Source organism: Gekko japonicus, unplaced genomic scaffold (genome assembly GCF_001447785.1).
Source record: "Gekko japonicus isolate JY-2015 unplaced genomic scaffold, Gekko_japonicus_V1.1 scaffold504, whole genome shotgun sequence".
Lineage (NCBI taxonomy): Eukaryota > Metazoa > Chordata > Lepidosauria > Squamata > Gekkonidae > Gekko > Gekko japonicus.
In genome coordinates this window covers 650,980-670,351 of record NW_015164197.1, presented here as the reverse complement: position 1 = coordinate 670,351, position 19,372 = coordinate 650,980, and the positions used below count along the sequence as shown (strand labels likewise).

Below are 19,372 nucleotides of genomic sequence, written 5' to 3'. Positions count from 1 at the left end.
GGGAGGGCTTCTAATGTCCTGGCCCCACTGGTGGACCTCCTGATGGCACCTGGTATTTTTGGCCACTGTGTGACGTTGGACTGGATGGTGGATGGGCCTTTAGCCTGATCCAACATTGGCGTCTCTTATGTTCTTATTCTCCATATAATTTATTTCCCACAGGTAAAACCTTACTGCATGCTTGTTTGAAATGTGTCCTCTTCAGCAAAGATTCCATTTTTCTCTTTGTGTTCAGTATAATTATTTCCCATTCCTTCTTGACTGCTTGGCTGTATTGTAGCTAGGCTTGCCAGGTCTCCCCTTACCAATGACAGGGGATGGGGGGTAGGGTGACCAGATCCAGGTCAGGAAGCTCCTGGGGATTTGGAGATGGAACCTGGGGAGAACAGGGACCACAGTGGGGTATGATGCCCTAGAATCCACCCTCCAGGGGGACTGATCTCTGTAGTCTGGAGACGAACTGTAATTCTGGGAGATTCCCAGGCCCCACCTGGAGGCTGGCAGCCCTACTTGCAGCCCTCATGAATAAGTGGTTACTTATGAGTTAGGAGAGGGTTAAATGCTGCTTTTTGTTTTATAACAAGCTTAAGTCACTGTACATATTTTTTAAATTATTTATATTATTTTTCATTATCATAATAAAGAAGTTACAGCATAACCATCAGAAAGAAATTTTAATATAACAATGGCTTTGGCTGCTTAAAAGTACAAGCCTTGTAGCCCCATCTCAAAGAAACAAGTTGATTCCTTAGTACTCAAGAAAACTGGCAGGCTGAAGCAAAGAACAGGAAATAATTAATGTGGAAAGAGAAGAAAGAGATGAAATTTTAAATGGAAAGTATCCATGGGAAGCCTCAGTTAGGGATGCCCGACCCTCTAGTACAGGCAGGGGTCCCTCAGTTTCAGGCACACACACACCCCGATTACCCCCAAACAGACAAGAAGCTGGAAATGAATGCGATGTGCATACATCACCTAGAAGTGATGTAGGCATGTTGGTGACGGGGGTGGTGGTTTGACACTCTGATTTTGGGGCAAAACTCTATGGTAGAAGCTAATTCTATCATAGAGGTTTTGCCCACAAATCAGAGCCCTAGAGGTGCCTACATCACTTCCAGGTGACGTAGGCACGTCATGTTTATTTCTGGCTTCTTCCCTCCCACTCCCAGTAAGTTCACCCCATCCCCCACCGGCTGGTCCAATGGACCTGCCAACCCTAGCTTCAGTACTGCTTTGACTGTCCACATGGGAGAGTCTGTCATTGTAGCTACATATTAGGTTTAAAAATAATTAAACCAGTGCAATAGAAAATGAATGCTTTATGGTTGGGGCTGGGAAAATCCAAATTTCCCCACCCAGACACCATACCAGGCATCTTGGCTCTGCTGTGGTCTTTCTCAAAAATTTGCAGCAAAGCAGCTTTGAGAAATATCAGAGAGAAGCTGGTTGAAATCAGAGAGGTGAACGAATGCACCACAATGCTGTGGGGAAACGGGAAAAAAAACTTGCTTCCTAACAGCGTCTGCCCATGTTACGTGCGGTTTAGTGCTAAAGCAATCATCAGGTTCAGTCACTAAAGTAATCAAGTAAATAATAAAAAAATAAGTCACATTCCATTCACTGCTTTCTGTTCCTCACAAAGATACTAGAAAAGAACATCAATATGCATGTCACCATAGCATGTCAATTTGGCCTACAATGGAGATTGACTAGAAAACAAAAATGCAGCTGTGGGCCCATACCCACCCCTCATAAATAACACAAATATTTACATAAAGTAATTCATCATGTGTAAGAGATACTGTACTAAATTATAATTTAAAACCTGGTGATTTCCTTGATTTTTGTTATACCCTTTTCATTTATGTGTTTACTGAGTGTTGGCAGTTGTCTTTTGTTTGTTTGTTTTTTTCTTTTTCTCTCTCTATCTTTTTGGCCATGTTTTCTATATGAACACTGATGCCAGGACTAGGCAAAGGGGAGGTTTATTTGGACTTGCTATTATGGTGAAAAATCAGCCTTGGACCCTTTTAATGCCAATTGAGTGGCACTTCGATAAATTAGCAGGAATCAGCACAGTTTGTTCAGATGTGTCTTTTTCTATAACTTAGGAACGGTGCACGCAAAATGGCTGCCATATGGAAACCATATTAAATTGCTTCCTCCAATGGTGTCTCCTTATGTCAAGCAGTTTGTGGCCAGTAGTATCTCACAAGGCAGATCAGAATTTTCTCCATGCCACTGCACACTTTACTTGAGGAAAGGTCTATGGCATTATGGAGGAAACAACAACCAGTCCCTTTGCTGAGCTGTTACATGTAAATAGCTTGCTTCAGTAAGACAGCTGAAATGAGGACCAAGATAATGCTGCGTCCACACAGCAACTGTTATGGGCATTGTATTCACTAACCCTAGGTAAACTTGTTGTGGCAAATCAGGATCCACAAACCCCCAAGCCAGACAACTACCAAACCAGCCAAATCTTTTGAGCATCTTGCTTGTTTGGTAGGAAGTCCCTGGTGAAGCCAGCAGGAGGTAGTCTGAAGCAAACCAGCCAAGAGACAAGGAAAACAAACTACTGGGCAGCATGAAGAGCTCAGAAGCAAAAAGAAAAGCTGACCCTGATCCTCTTCTTCAGGAGACAGTTCTGCTTTTTGAAGCCCAACCTCTTCAGAGTCGGGGGGTGGTGTTTTTTTTTAAAGACCTGTCCTCTGAAGTGTCCAGGTTTTGCTTTTGTCTGGTAAAATCAGTTAAAGAGACTGTAGAGGCTAGATTCCTGAGCAGCCACAGGCTGCAATTGGAAGGAGGGCTGCTAAAACTAACAAGGTTATTTGCGGTGAATTAAATCTGCTGAGCCCTAGGAAGGGAGAGCAGGGGCCTTGACACCAACAGGGGCCATCAACAGTTTAGCACCTGGGTAACAGGCAGAGCTTGCACTAAGGTGAGTTGTGTTTGTACTTAAGTTTTTGTATGTATGTGTAAATATGTATCTATCAATGTAAATTAGCATCTGAAAAATTTGTTATCTACCCCTTTTGAAGATTGTTCTCCTTTTGTTTGTCATCTGAAGATGACCACACTAACAGTTAAGGTTGCCAACATCCAACTGGAACCTGGAGATTTCCCAGAATTACAAATGACCTCCAGACCAATGTTCCCTCTAAGCTGTGGAGTCTTGTGAGCAAAAATTCTACTTTGTGAGCTACTGGCATTAAAGTTGTGAGCAAGCAATATGGCTACTGCATAAATTAGTTTGCTCTGGAGCCATTCTTCCTGAGCTGAGACAAAAATGTGTGAGCGGGAAGCTAAAAAACTGTGAGCTAGCTCACACTAACTCAGCTTAGAGGGAACACTGCTCCAGACTACAAATATCAGTTTTCCTGGAGAAAATGACTCCTTTGCAGGGTGGACTCCATGACATTATGCCCCACTGAGGTCCCTCCCCTCTCCAGACTTCACCCCCAAATCTCTGGGGATTTCCCAACCCTGAGTTGACCACCCTACTAATGATATACCCATCTCTACATCCAGGCTTGCCCCTCAAGCATGTTGATCTCATGCTGCCTCATCAGTGGTGTTATCCTTGTGGCAGTTGAGGACCACAGTGCTTACAGTTGTGATATGACTGCTTATTTCATCTTCAGATAATAGAACACATTAAAGCTCATTGCAGAAGATCCCTCCCTATCTCTCACAACATGTCTAGAGGACCTTCTGTAGTCTCTACTTGTGTACACCCCCCATCCCAAGACTGTTGCTGGAACAATACTGTAGGCAGCCAGATAGACCAGGAAGTTCATTTCATCTCAGCCGTTCCAGGTAGCAAACCAACAAGCTTGACATAAACCCCACAATATTCTACTTTTTGTTTGTTTGTTTTTGCTATGTTTGTGCATATCTGATGAAAGGCACAGAAGCAGCAATATAGTGTGTAGCAAACCAGGAAAATCTATCGATAATTTCATTTTAACAAATTGCAAGACATTATCAAGCAATTACAGTGCTCTGAACACCAAAAGTTCATCATTTCCTTTGGCATAATAAAAGGTAAAGGTAAAGGTTCCCTTGCTCAAAAGCCAGTCAAATCCGACTCTAGGGTTGCGGTGCTCATCTCCGTTTCAAAGCCAAAGAGCCAGCACTGTCCGAAGACATTTTCGTGGTCATGTGGCCGGCATGACTAAACACCAAGGTGCATGGAACGCTTGCTTATACTTGCCTATAAATAACTGATGAGGCTCTGGGAAAGCAATGCATTTAAGAACTAAAGCAACCGAGAAGTGGTTTGTATGTGTGTGGTTAGATGTCTCCTGTGCAATTTGGCCACTGTACCCCTAAGTGTATGTACCACTGGAAGTAATATGCCCAATCAGTAGCACCAGGGCTATTTGGGGGCAGGAACGCACAGGAACGGAGTTCCAGCTGGCTCCCAAGTTGGCCACGCCCAGCAGGAACTCATTAGTATAGGCCATACCCAACAGCAGAAACTCATTAGGATTGGCTACATTAGGGGTGTGTGGCCTAACATGCAAAGGAGTTCCTGCTACAAAAAAGCCCTGGGTTTTGACAACAAACAAGGTCAACAGAATAACAAGCAAAAGGTGGGTGTGGCTGGATAACCACACTTCTGGTAACATGGGGGTGCGGCCTAATGTGCTAATGAGCTGTGCTATCAGGGGTGTGGCCTAATATGCTAATAAGTTTCTGCTGTTGGGTGTGGCCTATTATGCTAATGAGTTCCTGCTGGGCTTTTTCTACAAAAAGAGCCCTGAGTAGCACTGAGTTTTTTAGGCACGGGCAAGTGGGTGTTGCAAGAAGACTGGAGGCATAGCTGAAACAGAGTAGTGCCTGAATGTCTTATGAGGCTTTGTCTCACAGTGGGAAGAGAGGGAAACTGGCCTTGTAAGTAATCAGTATATCTAATTCTCAAAATGACTCATCAGTGTATGATTAAATTTGAGGAATTGGGAAACAGATAGGGAAGCAGATATTTTTACAAACCTGTGAAACCTCCTAAGTTTGCAGAAAATCTGAAAAGTTTTTGTTTTTGTTTTTTTTAAATGGAAGGGTTTAAATTCTCCGCAAACAGAGGAGTGTTACATCCTCTGCGTTGCTGTCACCTGTGTTGGGTGTATATGAGAGACAGAGGTCCAATCTGCATTGGTCTTTCCTGACGCTGTGCCGGCAGTCCCAAATCCTCTCACAAATCTCTGTCTGCATTGCTTGCCACAGCCATTCCTGTATTGTATTGACTCAGCATTGGCTGTCTGCATAATTTTATTGCCCTGAAATGGTGACTCCAAAGTCACTATGGCATCTCACTGGCTTATGTGGATCCAGTGTTCAACCAGAGCAATTGCTCCTCCCCGCCCCTGAGCCGATGAGAGCGATAAGCAGACAACTGGAGCCAAATCCTCCCCCTCCCCAGTTTTTCTTCCATCATGTTTCTTTGTGGGTTAGAAGCATGCCTGCCGCTGAACCATGTTATTTCCTGGGGCAGTCCCCAGAACTCCCTGCCTGGCAACCGCTGGGTGTTTTGTGTTCTTTACCCAGCTCATTCACTTTCCAGCCCCCCTCCACCTCCCCCTCCACCAGGTCACTGCCCTTTACTTTCTGCGGGCGGGGGGTTGTGGGTGCCATTTCCTCCTGCAGCTCAGTGCCCTGTTGGCACCCCAGGAGGCTGCTCCTCCCCCCTCTCCCTCCCACACGCCCCCTCGGTCACCATGGTGAGGTCTGATGCAGAGTGCAAGCTTTTATCCTGAGCCAGAATGGAAGGGAAAGGGGAACAATGTACAATGGCACCACAACAGACCGAGACTGCTTTACGCAGCAGATGCAGATTCAGCCAGAGATAGCAGAGATGGGGAGAGCAGGAGCCACTGTCACCCTCCCCAACTGTGGCTGGAGCAGCAGCAATGCAGTCGGGGGTAGAAGGAGCAGGAGCTGCCACTGACTCAATTTCCTCTGCTGCTGAGGCTGCTGATGCCAGCCCTGCTTCCTCTTGCTGCTCCTCTGTGAGGATCTAGAACAGGAGTATTGGGACCCAGTGCTGCTCACCCTCTCTGTCACTGAGGACAGCCCCTCATCTGCAGGAGGGGAGGCAAAGAGGCAGGAGCCAGTGCCACCACTCTCTACCACATGAACCAGGTGGGAGGCCAGGGGATGGGAGAGCAGGAGCGGTGGCAGCACTGCAGGCAGTTGGGCTGGGGGTCCAGTGGCTGACTCAGCAGGTCAGTGGAAGGGAAGGATGAGATTCCTCCCACCACAGTTCTCACAGGTTCCTGCTTGTATTGTATAATCATGGAATGCAAAGAAGGGAGCCATGTGATTGTGGGGAATAATTTTGTACCTAAGACATATTTGTTTTACATGATATTGTCTATGGACAAGAGTCTCAGGAACAAAGACTCTACAAATCATAAAAATGTCAAGGAGCTAAAACGAACACTTACGGTTTCTGTTTATAGTTTCTTGTTGTTTAGTTCATAGTCAGAACAGTTTTTGTATTTTGCTGGTTATGCCTACAAAACATTGTCTCCATCACGCACAGTGAAATTTCGTGTCCAAGTGCCCCCTTTAAAAAAAAAAGAAGAAAACCCTGAATTTTGAAAAAGGTTCATGCTATCTCCAAAAGCAAAGTGCCAAGAAATATCTGGAGTTGTCAATTTAGTCCAACTGTATGTTCCCTGAAGATTTCCGGGTTTAAAATGTTAAAAGTGCCAGATGCTGTTATCTGTTATTCGTGTCATTATGTTCTGATCTTTGCAAAAATCAATATAAACTTCCATCTGTACATTAATGGAATTTATTCCTGTTTTTGACCCTTGAATGTGCATTGGAATACGCTCACTGGTCAGGATCCAAAGAACTAAGCAAGTGCTTCTGTGTGTTGGGGGGGAAGGCAGATTAGGCTCATGATTCTAAAACAGCAAACATCCCCCCCCCGTCCTTGTAATATTGCACACTACTCTATAATCTGATGGAATTCCCAAAGTAGTGTGTGATGTAGCACCAGGAAGCCTTCTGTTGAAAGAATATAAGTACAAATCCTACTAGATCTGAGAAAGCCCTTTGTTTAACCTGAAATATAACACTTTAGCCAGGATGGAGCAATGGGTACACTGTTCCACCTTTAAAAAATGGGAGAAAAATCATTCAAATTTTTCATGACTGCTTCTTTTAAAAGAATGAGAGCTTTTTTAAGAACAGGAAAAATTATGGTTAAAAACAAAAGCTAGAAGCAGCTCTCCATCTTATACAGCTCTGAGTTCAGTGGGACTTGCTCTTTAGTAAGTCTGCTTAGGATCACAGTATTAACCCTATATAAGGTTTTCACAGCATTAACCATATCTCAGGTTGATCTAACCAATTACATGCAGAGCAGAGCTCATAGAACAGAACTTACCTCCCCCACCTCAGCCATCATGCTGCAGCCACTGGATTCCCTCTAGTGCTGATGCTAGACTGTACAGTGGGAGAGAACATTGCCAGAAATTGCCCACCCTTCTCCACAAGCAGAATTGCTCACCCTTCTCCACCAGCAGAATTGCCCTTCCACTCATGAAAAACACCCACAAGGTATACCCATAGACATTAATATTCAGATATATATGTGGGTTGGATACAAGGTTATGGATATATCTATTTGATGCAAGGAAAGCACTGATTTTCCATTCGGTTCTTTGAAGTTCCAGCAGGAAATCTGGCAAGAAAAGCTCACTATGGACCTGCTAAAATAGCTCTTTGGATTCCTGACACTTGTTCCATCTCACTTTGGTATCTCAAAACCTTCTATTGTTGAGGGCTTGTTGCATCAGTTCTGATTAAGTTGACAGCCTGCTTGCGAGCCAGTGAAGCTAGCGTGCCTGACCTCAGGTTGTTGGGGCTGGTGGTTAATTTGCCACTGAATGCACTCCATAGAAGAGCGTTGTGTGTGATGTGATATGAACAATCTATCACATTATATCCTTCCTCCAAGGAGCTGAAGGTCACGCAAATGGTTCTCCCCATCCTTCATTTTATCCTCACAGCAACCCTATGAGGTAGGTTAGGCTGCGAGGCAGTGACTGGCCAAAGGTAATCCAGAAAGCTTTATGGCTAAGGGAGCATTTGAACCAGAGTCTTCCAAGCCCTACCCGAACCATCACATATGTTCCAGCAGCAGTGATTTGTGAAGACTGTTCGATATGTGCAATAAAGTAAAACTGAAGTCCAGTGGTACCTTAAAGACAGTGTCACTGGTCGTCTCTCCCCCCCCTTTCCTTTGCTACAATACTTTGCTACCCCTCTGGAATTAATATACATAAGCCATTACTTGATGGTCCATTCATCAATAGTTGTAGATCCATATTGCTGTGCTTCTCCCAGAGTCAAAAATAGTTAAGAAAATGTCTTTCGTTTGATTCTTTTCTTTTATTATAGGAACATGTAAACGTACACAAATCTCTTCAACATGATAGATGGAAACGTAGTTAAATCTTGCCTATAAATATACAATGAATTTCCTTGTTATTGATGATCAGTAAGTCATAGAAAGATGCCTTGGCAAGAATACACATGGGTCAGTCAGTCAGTTTATTATTACAGTCTTCAACCAGTACAATTCAGTCAATTTGAAATACAATGAAAAAGAATACCCAAGATTCTATAATAACCAGAAAAAGCCCATAATCACACATGGGTCCATTTCCCACAGCTATATGTGACATAACAAGAAAACCCACGTTCCTCAGATATGACAGTATTTTTTTTTCCTTCCGTGCTTAAGGAGATTTTGTCTGACACATCCCTCGGATAGGAAGTAAACCTCCTTGATGTCAGTGGTACCTGTTTTCTATGAACTGATGGGATATTTTCCAGATAAAATCAATACTAAAGAGAAGATAGCAACATCGTAGAATAATATCTTCCTCTATTATTTCAGAAAGATCCTGTGAACTGCTCTGAAAGTGTGGAGGAAAAGAAACACTCAGGAGAAGTACCTGTCCCTAGTCCCAAACCGAAGCTCCATTCAAGAGATCTCAAAAAAGAGTTAATCACGTGAGTTGCAAACCATGTCATGATTTTCAACCTCCTCCTCTGGTCTTAAGAATACTATACACTACTGTTTTTGCAGGTTTCTGAAACGCTGGGCCCCACACATTATGGATGGCAGAGAAGTGGTTACTACATAAACCATGAAACCTTATTAGTACCTTTGTTGTAAATTCTGTTCATACTTGCAGAAATGCTCCCTTTCATGTTGGCCCATTCTGTGTATCAAGGCATATAAGATGGGATTGCTTGAGATGGTTGCAGTGATGGTTGAGACGGAGGACCCTCCAGCTTTGGTGGAAATGATGGCATGTTGTGCATGTTCTCAGTTTTATGAGAAACTTGGCTTTCATTTTGTGAAAAAAGCAAGTTGCTAGCCCTTATGGTTGCCAAAGTTATGTCTGAAATGTGTGGGCACTGACTGCTGAAATCACTAAGAAGATACTGGATAGTATTTCCAGTGGCTCAAAGCAAAACTTCAATGTCTGGTGTAGTTCCTCACCTCTTGCTGTGACTGTCAAAACTAGAATAAGATATGCAAAACATTGCCTCATTGTTCATAATATATACAGGATGTAGTATTCAGCTTTTCATAGTGTAGACGTTTGATCATCCAACTGCACAGTTTCAGTTTTTGACTATTTAGAATAAACTGTTCTGTTGTAAAGCACTAAAATTCCTCTTTACTCTCTAGTCCCTGCAGTTTTATGTTAGAAAGTCCCTTAAAAGCATAATCTCTGCATGTTTCCATTAATGAGTGCAGAAAAGCCTGCAACCGGGGGGGGGGGGCTGCTTCCAACACACCTGTGATCTTATAGATTACTCCCCTGGCTGCTCACCAGTCCCTTCCCCAGTCCAAATGAGGCACTGCACTTAGATTGGCGACCTGTGCTCTCCAGCCATCAGTGGTGATTCTGCAGCCTTCTTCTCTCCCCCCCCCCCCGGTGATGTGGCCACAGGGCTAAGATTTTCAAATGTTAACAAGTGGGCTGGCCTTACTATTCATCTGGGAAGCCTTCTTATTAAGATCTTTATTACAGAAATGTTATTTAGCAGCTTCTCTGGCTTTTGAGATTTCATCAGGAAGTACCCACACATTTTGAGGGACGAAAACACTCAAATGCACAAATTAATTAATGTGGCAAGCAACTCAAACATTTCATTGAAGTGCTCTGAGCAGAATGAAGCTCTCTTGAAATGTTTTATGTCATGTGCCTTGAAAGATCTGTGAATTTTTCTTTTAAAATATTCTCCAAGTAGACCTTGATGAATTCTTTGGGTATATTCTAATTTAGCATTATTCTGCTCCTCAAACCTTGTAGGTTTCATAGGATCAGTGTGTTCTTTACAGTTTCCTATTGATAACTTCTATCACTTCATGAAGACCTTTGGTATCTACCACGTGTCTGATACTTGCCTTCTGGATTTTATAAGACTGAGCTGAGCTACCTCCACATTATAGTTCTCATGGGCCAAAGGTCATCCTGTATCTCTAGTTCTAAAGGCTGATGGCCATACTGTGTCTGTGCTTGTAGATATTGATCTACGTAGTCTATGGCTTCGGTTGTATTTTTTGAAACATTTGTTAATAAAGTCAATTGGGCAAAAGCAGTCATTTTTCCATTGACCATTTAAAGACATTCAATTGATGATATTAAGTCTGAGGATCCAGATGACCATTACCACCTTACTGAAAGTAATTTCTTCTCTCCATATTTACAATGACTACAAACCTTGTATGGGCTTTTTAAAAGCATCCATAATACTTGTGCACTGCATGCTGATGTACACCCAAAATGTGCTTGGCCACACAATTTAATTCAGAAACACTTAAGAATTGCTATATAAAGAGTCTAAAGGTAACACTGAGGGCATAGAGCATTGACTAAATATTCATTGGCAGAAGAGGTAGTTAGTGAGCAATACAAATGGCTCCATCATGAAGAAGTACCTATAATGACATTAGCAATTGTAAAGAAAAATTCTATCTCCGAGACTCAATTACAATGAACTTTCTTCATTATAAATATAGATTACACATTTTGAAATATTAATAGTCTCTCCAATGATTATATTGTACCAAAGCAGCTGTATGACTCGGAATGAAATAAGTTGTCCGCATGATATACTACTATGTGAAAGAATATTGTGGATTCTGTATTCATTTGTTAAATATTGTTTTGGGGCTCACACAATGAGTTGGGTTTTTGTGTGGGGCTGAACAAGAAGATGAATTTTGCTTCAAAGGACATCATGAAATAATGATGGGGTTAAACTACCAAACAGAAAGGGAACATTTTATCAGCGGTGATCAAAAACATAGGCTTAATAGCAAAGAACAACCTTACTCATCATGGATGTTTTCAGAAAACAGACAGGGAAACAAAGCTGGTGAGAGATGGAACTAGGAGCCCAACATTTTAGGGTCCCTAGTCATGATGGAGTCAAGATACAGTGTATTGCTTCTAATCAAGCATCTTGTATATGTATTGTGAGTGAGGTGGGGATCTAAAGATGTGTGATGTTGGTGGGGGTACCCAGAGATTTAGCTGGGCCCATGGTATCTCTTAAAGGCCTTGGTGAAAACCCAACTTGTTCATGAGAAAAATTATAGAAAATTGGAATGGATTCACTTCTGTATCACACTACAGCATGGCCCAGGGCTACGGTTAAGGAGCTTCCAGTTCCTGTCCCAACTGCCCCATTATAAAAGGAAACCCATGCATACAGAAGTCGTGTTCATAAGTTACAGTGAACTCATATTCACTTGATTTTTCCTTTAAATGTGCATTCAGTAATTCTCATGTTACAGTCATTGCATATGTTAAGCACAGTGCTGGATATTTTCAGAGGGTAACTGAGTTTGTTAGCCTGCAGTAAAACAACTAGATTGAAGTCCAGTAGCACCTTAGAGAGCTCCCTTCATTGTACATAAGTAGAAATGGAGATCTCTAAATCCTTAAACAAACAAACAAGCAGAGATCTCCATTTCTACTCATGTCAAATGAAGGGAGCTTTGACTCTTGACAGCTTCTACCCTGAAACTCTTGTTGGTCTCTAATTTGCTACTGGACTTGAATCTAATCCTGGATATGTGAACTCCACATTTATATCTGTACTAGGCCCCAATAACATGGATATGCATTGTCTCTTCTTACAAACAAGTGTAGGCATGTACATACAGGTTGAAAGCAGTGTTCCCTCTAAGCTGAGTTAGAGTGAGCTAGCTCACAGTTTTTTAGCTTCCAGCTCACACATTTTTGTCTCAGCTCAGGAAGGGTGGCTCCAGAGCAAACTAATTTATGCAGCAGCCAAATCGCTCGCTCACAACTTTAATGCCAGTCGCTCACCAAGTAGAATTTTTGCTCACAAGACTTCACAGCTTAGAGGGAACATTGGTTGAAAGTACATTAACTGAAACATGTGAACTGGGCTATTGTCTCATAATGCTTGATTAGCTTTAATCCTAACAGCTTGTTGCAGAGAAGAACAAAAATTGAACAAATATTTGTACTCATTTATATCCAGACTTTAACAGGAAACAATTGGAGAATAAGAATTTATATATACTTTTTATTAATAGGCATGCTTTTGAGCAACAAGTGTAAACATCTCTTGTTGATCAAATCATCTTTAAATTGGAAAAAGTAAACGTTGAGAAGCACTTTCCCTAGTAGTTCTAATTAATGCTATCTGTAGAAGCTATTGAATTGATAGTGTTCCAGTAAATATCTCAGCCAGTAATCTCAGGATGTGCCTAGGACAATAGTATTCCAGCAGCTTTAGGCATATCTGTTCTTCTTTGAATACTTGAAGCTGTCCCACCACTGGTCTATCAACATCAGTATTGCTTATTCTGACTGACAATTGCTCTCTAGGGTTTCAGGTGAAAATCTTTCATACCACCTATGACCTGATCCTTTTCAACTGGAAATGCCAGGGCCTCAACCTTAGACTTTCTGCATGTCAAGTAGATGTTCTACCCACTGAACCACAGCCCCTCTCTCTTTAGCAACTCAACCAAGAGCTTTGTGGCACTTTAAGACTAACATGTTATCACAATAAGCAAATTGTATCTCAAGTTTAAAGCAAACTTGGACTGTAATATGCAGAGGTCGATTCGGGGGGGATTGCGGGGGATCGCAGTTCCCCCGGGTGAGGTACGGGGGAGCGGGGCACATGACAAAGCCCCGCCCCCTGCTTCCGGCCACCCCGCTTCCAGCCCTCATTCAGCCAGGAGGAGGCAGGAGAAGAGGGAGGATAAGTTGCTTCCTCCCCGCCTCTCCCCACCCCTGCCTGCCTGGGGCCAGGGAGGGCCTTGGCGGGGCTTCCTCACACTCCCGCCGGCCTTGCAGGTCCACCGCCGGGCCTCTGATGTCAGGGGGTGTGGCATATGCTAATGAGTTATGCTAATGAGTTCCCCTAGCTCTTTTTCTATGAAACGACCCCTGGTAATATGGAATATATTTTAGTGAAGAACATCTGAAGAGCCCTGCTGGATCAGACCAGTGGTCCATCTAGTCCAGCATCCTGGCTAACACAGTAGCCAACCAGTTACAGGAGGGGTGGGGCAACAACAAGGAATACAGGCTGGGGGCTTTTGCTGATGTTGCCTTTTGGCTCTGGTATTCAGAGGTTTATTGCCTATGAATGTGAGCTTCCATTTAGTCACCATGGCTAGGTGCCACTGATAGACCTGTCCTCTGTAAATCTGGCTAATCCCCTTTTAAAGCCATCAATGCCCATGGCCATTACTAGTGAATTCCACATTTAAATCACTTAGTTGGGTACGGAAATATTTCCTTTTGTCCATCCTGAATCCATAGCCCATCAACTTTATTGGATGACCCCAAGTTCTAGTATTTTGGTAGAGGGGGGAAATGTTGTCGCTGTCCACTCTCTCTACCCAGTGCATAATTTTATAAACCTTGATCATGCCTCCGCCCAGATCATCTCTTTTCTAAACAGAAAAAGGCCAGGACTCTTCAGCCTTTCCTCATACAAAACATGCTCGAACCACTTAATTATCTTGGCTGCCCTCATCTCTGCTTTTTCCAGCACTGCAATGTCCTTTTCGAGATACGGTGACCAAAACTGCACACAGTATTCCAGATGAGGCCACATCATAAATCTATACATGGGTATTATAATATTGGCTGCTTTATTTTCTGTCCCCTTTCCTGATAACCCCAGCATAGAGTTTGCCTTTTTCATTGCTGTGGCAAACTAGGTTGATATTTTCATTGAGCTATGACCCCAAGCTCTCATTCCATCTCAGTCTCAGCAGGTTTAGACCTCATTAGCATTTACTTTAAGTTGGGATTTTTTTGTCCCAGTGTGCATCACCTTACACTTACCAACACTGAACTTCATTTGCCACACTGTCACCCACACCTAGTTTGTGGAAATATGGAGCTCTTCACAGTCAGCCTTTCTTCTTAACATCCTGAATAATTTTAGATGGTAGCTCTGTTTCTCTGCAGTAGAATAGTTAGAGCCAGTAACATTTTAGAGACCAACAAGATTTTCAGGGTAGAAGATTTCTAGTCAGAGCTCCCTTCATCAGATATGAGAGGGAATGGAAATCTCTGAGTCTTTATATCCCAGTCAGAAGGTAAACAAATTGAATAGCACTGGCCCCAGTACCTATCCTTGTGGGACCCCACTGTTACTTCCCTCCATTAAGAGAACTGTCCATTTGTTCCTACTTAATTCATGCAGTATCTAACTTTCATAATGCTGTCTTTCTTTTTCTTTTTTTTATATAAATTTTATTAATTTTCCAACACAAGTACAAAAAAGAAGGGAAAAAAAATAGAACAGTTTGAAGATAAATGACATAACCTACAAATAAGTTAGCAAGAAATATAAAATATCATATTTATACAGAAATCAAAAATTACAGAGTATCACAAATATAATACTGAATGTTATCAACAAAAGTTTGTATATAACAAATCTTACCACAGATTCAAATCATTTACTGTATCTGGTATTACATCATGGTGAACTAAATGTTCCAAAAGAGGTAGCCATATCATAGCAAAATTTATAGAAAATTTAGAAGAATTTACATCATTAATTCTATCAGTAATTTTTGACATAATTTTCCACAATTTAGGGGATCAAACATGACAGCTTGCTGACACCTATTTGGACTTGTATTATTTTTCCAGTACAGTGCAACAGTATTCTTAGCAGCAGAAAGTAAAATGGTTATACATTTATTAGTATCACTAGATGGCACTTTAACCTGCCACCTATTTAACAATATATGTTCAGCTGTAAATTGCAATTCAAACCCTGTAATGATCTTGATTGATAACAAATTTCCAAAATAATTCCAGTTTGGGGCATTGAAGCCAGCTTCAGGCTCATGCAATTGCTTCTGCCTTTCCTCATGCTTTCATTTATTAATTTATTACTTATTTAAAACATTTATCAGTCACCTTTTTGAGGGGTTAAGTACCGAAAAGTTAACATTTTAAATGTTTGCATGCTGATTTCAATAATATTAGTTTTGAAAGAAAACGAATTCCATATATGTTGCCATTTTTCTTTAGTCAAAGAAATGTTACATATAGAATGCCATTTGTGCTGTAAGCCTTTCTGATAATCTTGTTCTAGTTTTTAGCCCAGATTCAGGGCATTTAGTTAGGAGATTATGCAAGTCTTTATATTAAATATATTACGAGTGGAGCCAGATCCACTTTATGCCTAGTAAAAACACATATCTGCATAAAAAGAATCTCTTATTCAGCTGGGATGTTCCTGAGTCTTAGTACTGAATTGGCAAAGTACTTTCTCCCAAGCATAGAAAAGTTCAACAGCCATAGTATTCAGTCATTTAGACCCATTTATCAACTTACCTGTCTGTACCTCCCAAACTCATAGTGGCATCAACATAACATCCACATTCATGAAACATTTATGTATATATATATGAGTCTCATGGTGCCTTTAAGACTTTACAGTTTTGCTGCAGCAGACTAACATAGCTTCCCCTCTGGATCTTAAGTGTATAAGGCTAAACATTCCTATGGTCATAACATTTTAAAGTAAATATTTACTAATGAAATATATTCATATACAAAGGGAAGAAGACAACCAGTATGTGAACTGGCACAGCTAAGTAAAAGAAGTTTATGAGCATGTGCATTTCCCTTTCATTTTATTGCCTTCATTTTATTTCCTTAGGTGTCCAACACCAGGATGTGATGGCAGTGGTCATGTGACAGGAAATTATGCTTCACATCGCAGGTAAAAAAACTGAGAACAATTCATAACAAAATTCATACATGTCTTACTTTTAAAATAATAGTAGCTATGTTTCTCTGATGAATACAGATTAGTTTACAGGCCTTACAAATTTCCTGCAGTTCAAATGTAGCTTCTGAAAACAAAGGAACTCCACACAAATTTTGGAGTTATACAAATTATAAGCAGGGTGCTGCTAGGGCTTTTGAGGGCATCTCATTTTCTCCTCCCTCAGTATATACTCTTTTTTTTTCCTGAAAGCCTCAATAGTCTCTCTCCTTTTCCTGCTTCCTTCTCTCATTCTCACCCACCAGCCAACCTACACTTCATCTCTTTCCCATCTTCAGCTATATTTATTATTTATGTTCTATATCCCACCTTTCTTCCCAACAGGGACCTAATCTTTTTATTTATTTATTTATTTTATTTGTTATACTTCTACCCCACCCTCCCCGTGAAAGGGCTCAGGGCGGCTCACAGTCAGGGGCACCATGTGCCCAAGCATATAAAAACATATAAAAGCAAAATAAAACAATCATGTTACAATTAAAGTGCTCAGAATAATATTGTTCGATCAATCTTCCAATCAAATTTCAGATGGCATACTACAGATATAACACTACATTCCAAATCAGCAGTGTTCAGTCTCACACGCTACTATAGTTTGATCTCCATACAGGGCCGCCTGCTACACCAATGTTACTGATAGTAATAGTTGGTGGTAGCGGTAGGCGGCTCCTAATTAAAAACCTGGTGGAAGAGCTCCATCTTGCAGGCCCTCTGGAACTGTACAAGGTCCCGCAAGGCCCTGATCTCCTCCAGGAGCTCATTCCACCAGGTAGGAGCCACCACAGAAAAGGCCGTCACCCTAGTTGTTCTGAGCCTGGGCTCCTTGGGGCCTGGAATCACTAGACGATGTTGTGACCCTGACCATAGTGCTCTCCGGGGCAATGTTCCCTCTAAGCTATGGAGTTTTGTGAGCAAAAATTCTACTTTGTGAGCTACTGGCATTAAAGTTGTGAGCGAGCAATTTGGCTACTGCATAAACTAGTTTGCTCTGGAGCCCTCCTTCCTGAGCTGAGACAAAAAGGTGTGAGCCAGACTAACTTAGCTTAGAGGGAACACTGCTCCAGGGTATGTGTGGGGAAAGGCATTCCCTCAGGTATGTCGGACCCTGGCCATCTAGGGCTTTAAAGGTGAGTACCAGCACCTTGAAGTGAATTCGGTATGCTATTGGGCAGCCACTGCAGCAATTTCAGGACAGGCCGGATGTGCTCCCATCTCGGGAGACCCATCAGAAGCCTGGCCGCAGCATTCTGCACTAGCTGCAGCTTCCGAATTTGTGACAGGGGCAGCCCCATGTAGAGAGCATTACAGTAGTCTAATCTCGAGGTTACCATCGCATGGATCACTGTAGCCAGGTCATCACGGTCTAGGAAGGGAACCAACTGCCTGGTAAAAGGCTGACTTAGCAGTGGCTGCTACCTGGGCCTACATGGTTAAGGAGGGATCCTGGAGCACTCCCAAACTCCTCACCTCCAGCGCTGGCACCAATGGTGCCCCGTTGAAGGTCAGGAGAGGGACCCCCATCCCCAGACCACCCCGACTGAGGCACAGGACCTCCGTCTTTGCTGGGTTCAGCTTCAGCAGCTTATATCATTCTCCTGCAAATTTATCCTCCCAACAACACTCTGAAGTAGGTGAGGCTGAGAGCGTGGGACTGCCCAAAGTCACCAGGTGAGATTACATGTCAGAGTGGGGATTTGAACCTGGGTTTCCTGGATGCTAATCTGAAAGACATACTGTCATGGGGGGGGGGGCTGCTGTTCAGCAGTAGCAAGCATTTGGGCTTGGGTGAGTCATGCAAGTCATGTGGTAGCAAGTTGCCTGGTGGTTGCTGGCAGGTCTGGCCCCAATGAATCCTCCCTCAAAGGCCAAACTAACCATAAAAGGGCCCTCCCCTCCCTCCTTCATTGTAATGACAGAAAGCAAGGCTTGAACACTGGCAATACTGTTGTGGTTGTCTAGCAACAGCTGCTGAGGCCATTTGTTTATTAAAACTACAGGTGCTGAATCTATCACTCGGGGGGGGGGGTTACCCCAATGTAATTTTTTTTAGATTTCAGATTTTTCTGCACATCTAGGGCTTTTCTCTGTTTTATGGAAAGTTCAGTCTTGTCAGCCCATGGCCCCAGTCTCTGAATTTAATATGAGGCTATGTTGAGAACTATATCAGCAAGGGGGGACCTGTATGGACTTGCTGGGGGCATCTCATTCACACACACACACTGTTTCTTCTTTCCCTTCACTGAAAGCTCCCTATAGCTCTCCTCTTTTCCTGCTTCCTTCTCTCCTAGCCCACCAGCCAACCCAGCTTTTATCTGCCTCCAACCTTCAGCTTTCCTTTCTTCCCTCTCCTTGGCAGCATTTTCCCAGAAAAAACTATGTCCTAGTTGTGTGGTGCTGGACACAAAGCTGGGCCCAATTGTGTGGTACTGGTTGCCACACTAGGCCCAATTTGCCAGTCCATAGGCTGGGCCCAGTAGCACAGTGAAGAACCCTCAAGAACTTGCGAGGGGCACCTCACTTTCCTCAGTATCCCCCTCCCCGCACTTTTTCCACATTATCTCCTCCTGGTGGCCCCCATATGTTCAACTTTCCCCTTTTCTTTCCATCCTTCCTACACACCAATAAACTTACCTTTCATCTGCCCCCCCCATTCATCTATATTTACTATTTAAGACATTTATAACACATCTTTCTATGAAATGGAGACCTAAGGCAGCTCATATTATTCTCCCCTCCTCCATTTAACCCTCACAGCAACCCTGTGGGTAAGTTAGTTTGAACATTTGTAACTGGTCCAAGGTCCCCCAGTAAGCTTTCACTGCAGAGCAGTGATTCAAACCTGGGTCTTCCAGATTCTAACATGAAACTCTAACCACTATACCACACTGGCTTCAGGGTGGGGCTGCTGTTGAACACTAGCAGGGAAATATAGGAAATAGTTGCTGCCAGGCCTGGCCCCATGAGTCCTCCCTCAAAGGCCAAAAGAGCCCTGAAAAGGACCCTGCTACTCTCCCTG

At 42.7% G+C, this 19,372-nt stretch overlaps 1 protein-coding gene across 1 annotated transcript in view; it reads left to right on the top strand.

Annotated features, from left to right (window-relative positions):
* The window catches only part of ST18 (suppression of tumorigenicity 18, zinc finger), a 177,835-nt gene that overhangs the window by 138,378 nt on the left and 20,085 nt on the right, over window positions 1–19,372 (top strand). Inside the window, exons 12-13 of the mRNA XM_015408368.1 lie at window positions 8,921–9,036; window positions 16,228–16,290. Coding sequence (XP_015263854.1) covers window positions 8,921–9,036; window positions 16,228–16,290 — 179 coding nt within the window. The remainder of the gene's footprint in view (window positions 1–8,920; window positions 9,037–16,227; window positions 16,291–19,372) is intronic.